Consider the following 6,000-nt stretch of genomic DNA (forward strand, 5'->3'; position numbering starts at 1 on the left):
GAGGCGCACGAACCTCGTATAACTTGATGGTGAGGCGCACAAACCTCACAAAATTAAATGGAGAGGCGCACGAACCTTGTAAAATTAAATGAAGAGGTGCACGAACCTCATAAAATTAAATGGAGAGGCGCACGAACCTCGTAAAATTAAAAGAAGAGGCGCACGAACCTCGTATAACTTGATGGTGAGGCACACGAACCTCGTAAAATTAAATGGAGAGGCGCACGAACCTCGTAAAATTAAATAAAGAGGCGCACGAACCTCGTAACTTGATATTGAGGTGCACGAACCTCGTTTTAAATGAAGAGGCACACGAACCTCGTAACTTGATCGTGAGACGCACAAACCTCGTAAAATTAAATGAAGAGGCGCACGAACCTCGTAAAATTAAATGAAGAGGCGCACGAACCTCGTAAAATTAAATGGAGAGGCGCACGAACCTCATATAACTTGATGGTGAGGCGCACGAACCTCGTATTATTTTTTTTTATTTAAGAACTCCTAACTTTTTGACTGATGTACTAGTGGAGTCAACTTCCATTGAATTCGTGAATTCTTGTTGGAGTTGGCGATGCCTGGTGTGTTACGTTTTTTCTTTGAACCCCTATGATGATGCATGCATGAAGTTGAATGCATGAATGTATGGGTGAAAATTCAGTTGAGCTCAAATATTGTATTATATTTCCTGTTTTGTTTTAAATCCACGACATCCCTTAAGGACAAGCTCGCACCCTATGAATATGCCTGTGATGCTTATTATTTTCGGGAAGGTAAATCGAAAGTTAAAAGCGACCTTACGAAGAAAAATAATTATTGAATAAAACATAATACAATGATGTCAATTCTACCTTAAAAGCACTCCCTATCATGGAATCATTATGCATAGAATTTTTTTACTACGTTAGAATTAACTGGCAAAGGTAACTCCTCCCCATCCATTCTTGTGAGAATAAGTGCCCCACCATCAAATACTTTCTTTACCACATACGGACCCTCATAGTTTGGAGTCCACTTGCCACTGTGATCCTTTTGTATTGGAAAATTTTTTTTAGGACCAGTTCGCCTTCTTGGAGTTCCCTAGGATGTACCTTCTTGTTGAATGCTTTTTTCATTCTTTGTTGGTATAATTGTCCTTGGCATGCTGAGGTTAACCGCTTCTCCTCTATGAGATTGAGTTGATCAAATCAGGTTTGAACCCAATCGACTTCTTCTAAATGGGTTTCCATTAACACTCGTAAGGATGGGATTTCTACCTCGAAGGGTAATACTGCTTCCATTCCGTATACCAAAGAAAAAGGTGTTGCCCCGGTCGACATGCGTACTGATGTGCGGTAACCATGTAAAGCGAAAGGAAGCATTTCGTGCCAGTCCTTATACGTGACTACCATCTTTTGTACGATCTTCTTGATGTTCTTATTTGCAGCTTCGACTGCTCTGTTCATATGTGGACGATAAGGTGAAGAATTATGGTGTCAAATCTTGAACTCTTTGCACAACTCTTTCATCATTTGATTGTTCAGGTATCTGGCATTATCAGTGATAATCTTGTCAGGGAGCCTGTATCGGCAAATTAAATCTCTTTTTATGAATTTTGTCACTACCTTTCTAGTCACATTGGCATAGGAGGCAGCTTCTACCCATTTGGTGAAATAGTCCATTGCGACCAGTATAAAGCGATGTCCATTGGTTGCTTTAGGTTCTATAGCCCCAATGACATCCATTCCCCACATTGAAAATGGCCAAGGTGCCGTTAATACATTTATGTTTACGGGTGGTGCATTGATATTATCTGCATACTTTTGGCATTTCTCACATTTTCTTACATGCGCACAACAATCTCGTTCCATGGTTAACCAAAAGTAACCCGCTCTCAGAATCTTTCTAGCCATTGAGTGCCCATTCATGTGTGTTCCAAATGTGCCTTCATGAACCTCTTCCAAAATTGACTCAGCCTCCTTTGCTTCCACACACCTGAGGAGTACCATGTCATGGTTTCTTTTGTACAAAACATCCCCATTTAAGATAAAGTGTGCCGCTAACCTCCTTAGTGTCCTCTTATCGTTTTCAGATGCCCCTTCTGGATACCCCTGAGTCTTTAGATAATTCATAATATCGTAATACCAAGGCTTCCTGTTTGGCTCTGCATCTACGGAATGACAGTATGCTGGCTCTACATGGCTTTCATTTTGATCATTGGTACTTCCATATCCCGATTAATCTCAAACATTGATAATAAGGTAGCCAAGGCATCGGCCAATTGATTGTCATCTCGCGGTATGTGATGAAACGTGATGGAGTCAAAGTCCTCATTCAACTTACTGATGTAGGCTTGATAGGGGACTAGCTTTCCATCCCTGGTCTCCCATTCCCCCTTCAGTTGGGGACTACCTCAACTTTTCCGAACAAAGCCATGATATCTTCATCAGGAAAGTGGGGCTGCATCAGTTGATAATCTCTAATAGGTTGTTGGGCCAAATAATCAGCTAGAGCACTACCCTTGACAGATTTTTGAGTGACGTATATGATATCATATTCTGACAAAAGCATTTGCCACCGTGCAATTCTTCCTGTGAGAGCAGGCTTTTCGAAAATATATTTAATAGGATCCATTTTAGATATCAACCAAGTAGAATGATTTAACATGTATTGTCTTAGGCGATGAGCAGTCCATGCCAATGCGCAACAAGTTCGCTCTAATGGTCAATATCGTCGTTCGCAGTCTGTGAATCTCTTGCTCAAATAGTATATAGCATACTCTTTTTTTCCGGCTGTGTCATGTTGACCCAACACACAACCCATTGATTCATCCAATATCGTTAGGTAAAGAATGAGCGGTCTTCCCGACTCGAGCGGTCTCAATACAGGAGGGTCCTGTAGATACCGCTTGACTTTGTCGAAAGCGGTCTGATAATCCTCATTCCACTTTACAGGTTGATTTTTACGTAACAACTTGAACATGGGTTCACAGGTGGTTGCTAATTGAGAGATGAACCTAGCAATGTAATTTAGCCGACCCAAAAAACGTCGTACCTCCTTTTCTGTGCTGGGGGATGGCATTTCCATTATTGCTCGTATCTTGTCGGGGTCCACTTCTATCCCCTTTTGACTTACCACAAAACCCAACAACTTTCTGGACTTTACACCAAATGTACACTTAGCTGGGTTAAGTTTGAGTTTGAATTTTCCCAGTCTTTCAAACAATTTTTTCAGATTGAGAATGTGTTCCTCTTCTTGTTCAGATTTGGCAATCATGTCATCCACATAAACTTCTATTTCCTTGTGCATCATATCATGGAAAAGCGCCACCATCGCCCTGTGATAAGTTTCCCCAACATTCTTGAGTCCGAAAGGCATCACCTTATAAGAGAAGGTTCCCCATAACGTGATGAAAGTAGTCTTTTCCATATCCTCCGGGGCCATTTTAATCTGGTTATATCCCGAAAAGCCATCCATAAATGAAAATAAAGAGAACTTAATTGTGTTATCTACTAATGTGTCAATATGTGGTAATGGGAAATTGTCCTTTGGACTTGCGCGGTTCAAATCACGGTAGTCAACACACATTCGAACTTTACCATCTTTCTTTGGTACCGGCACGATATTTGCCATCCATTGAGGGTACCTTGATACCGCTAGGAATCCTGCGTCGAACTGCTTTCGTATTTCATCTTTGTTCTTTAGGGATATTTCTGGTTTCATTCTCCTTAGTTTTTGTTTGACCGGTAGACATTCTGGCTTGAGTGGCAGCCTATGTTGGACTATGTCTGTATCCAAACCAAGCATATCATCGTACGACCAAGCGAACATGTCCCTAAATTCCTTTAACAGAGCACATAACTCTTCCTTCACTTCTTTTTTCATTCCCGTGCCGATTTTCACCTCTCTCCTCTCGCTATCTTCTCCTACATCAAATATTTCAACTTCTTCTTGGTGGGGTTTTAATTCCCTGGAGTCTTGCTCAACTAATCTCATTAATTCTGGGGAGGGTTCCGGCTCAATTTCATAATCATCTTCCATGTTATTGATAGGGTGCTCGAAATTAGGGGTATCAACATTATTGTTTTCAAAACATTCATTGTCACATCTGCATTATTTGATTTTAAAGAAAATTTCTTTTTTTAGGACAAACAATAACCACGAAACAATAAAAAAACAAACTTAATTTAACGTTAAACTGAATGCAAAAGAAAGTGTCAACCCGTAACGTACGAACCCCAATGCTCCGGGAAAAGCATTAAGGCTATTTAAAAACTATTACATTTCAACAAGCATCACAGGCAAATTCTCTGTCCTCCAGTTCTTGAGCTGTGTTTCCGGGGTGCACGGCCACACAAATGCGGAATCTTCCTCTTCATTCCCGATTGTTGCTATTAGGCTGGTGTTAATCCACCCCGCGCTTCAGAAACTCTCTCTAATATCACAAGTGCGGATCTTCCCTATTAGTGGATCTCTTCTTTCTATGCGAGCTAGGCTTTGTTCTTTCTTTTCCTTCCTTGCTCTCCTTTTGTCATATTTGGTGGGCTTGTACCCCAGGCCATATCTATTCTTATTCTCCACAAGTTCTAGTAGGAGGGTCCGTTCTTGCCCGTATTTTCCAAGACCTTTTCCGTGCTTAAAACACTCTTTTAGCATGACCTTAGCTGTCATAAGAGAGGCACAAGACAGGTACGGATTTACTGGCATTGACTCTATATAGGTATTTCCAATGATCTCCAATGATTGAAACGCGATCTCGAGAGCCTCCTCTGCCGCCTCAATATAGCGAGTAGACAAGGGCCCTTTTACAAGGAAATCTTCTTCTCCTGAGACTATGATTAGCTGATTATCCATGACATACTTTAGTTTTTGATGTAATGTAGAGGGCACCACTCCCGCTGAATGGATCCAAGGGCGACCTAACAGGCAACTATAGGCTGGGTGAATTTCCATGACTTGAAAGGTTATTTGGAAAACACAAGGACCGACTTGTACTGGCAAATCTATCTCTCCCATAACATCCCTCTTGCTCCCATCAAAAGCTCTTACGATCATAGTACTTGGCTTCAAGTGAATCACATCATACGGTAATTTCTTCAGAGTTACCTTAGGCATTACATTCAGGGAGGAACCGTTATCAATTAAAATGCGTGCTATGGCATGATCCAAGTATTTTACAGAGATATGAAGGGCTTTATTGTGCCCTCTTCCCTCAGCAGGTATTTCTTCATCAGTGAAGGTGAGGTAATCATTAGCAGTAATGTTGTTAGCAATCCCCTCGAACTGGTCCAAGGAAATATTCTGCTCTACTTGAGCCCCACCGAGTACTCTCATTAACAACTTTCTATGCGAGGTTGAATGCATGAGTAGTTCCAAGAGGGAGATCCTTGCTGGCATGCGTTTCAGTTGATCCACCACTTTATATTCACTTTGCTGTATAAATTTCAAGAATTCACATGCCTCTTCATCGAAAATTTCTTTAACATTCTTATCTGATGGCCTGATCTTTTCTTTTGAAAGTTCCACATCTTCCTTTGTCAAAAGTGACGGTGGAGAGATTTGTCCACTTTTCGTCATCCTGCCAATGCCTGATATATTTTCAATGATTGGCTCATCGCATTTCTCCTCAATCACACGTGTGTCATATTTCCATGGGACAGTCTTCTCACTTCTATAGGCAAAAGGGGAAGGTGTTTGGATAATGATAGAGGATCTTCCTTGTGTCATGAGTGTAGGAGGGGTTCTGGTGAAAGAATCACTAATGGTTCCCGCAAAGTCATATTGGGCTCTCCACCAGTCTGTGCAAATACTTCTCCTTCTTTATCCTCATAGTATACTTGTATGAAACTTCTGTTAATCAGATCTTGAAGAATACTTCTAAATTTGCTACACTCATTAATGACATGTTTAGTTCTTGGATGAATTCCACATGCCTCTCCGAGGCCATTTTCATCCCTTAGCAAACCCAATCTTACCAATTTATCAAAGATAATCTTTTTGGAGCTTCGAATTTCCCTCACATTC

At 41.0% G+C, this 6,000-nt stretch overlaps 2 protein-coding genes across 2 annotated transcripts; both read right to left on the reverse strand.

Annotated features, from left to right (window-relative positions):
* Positions 1-1,472: 1,472 nt before the first annotated feature.
* On the reverse strand, positions 1,473-2,610 carry LOC148191004 (uncharacterized). The gene is made up of 2 exons (XM_088101245.1): positions 2,389-2,610; positions 1,473-2,087 (listed from the first exon to the last, which is right to left on the reverse strand). The coding sequence occupies exons 1-2, from the start codon at positions 2,608-2,610 to the stop codon at positions 1,473-1,475; spliced, it is 837 nt and encodes a 278-aa protein (XP_087957371.1).
* Positions 2,611-4,398: 1,788 nt separating this feature from the next.
* On the reverse strand, positions 4,399-5,703 carry LOC124848598 (uncharacterized). The gene has a single exon (XM_088101246.1). It carries the CDS (start codon positions 5,701-5,703, stop codon positions 4,399-4,401), a length of 1,305 nt encoding a protein of 434 aa, XP_087957372.1.
* Positions 5,704-6,000: the final 297 nt, after the last annotated feature.

Source organism: Vigna umbellata, chromosome 11, assembly GCF_029865625.1.
Source record: "Vigna umbellata cultivar VRB3 chromosome 11, Vumbellata_1.0, whole genome shotgun sequence".
In the NCBI taxonomy this organism is placed as follows: Eukaryota; Viridiplantae; Streptophyta; class Magnoliopsida; order Fabales; family Fabaceae; genus Vigna; species Vigna umbellata.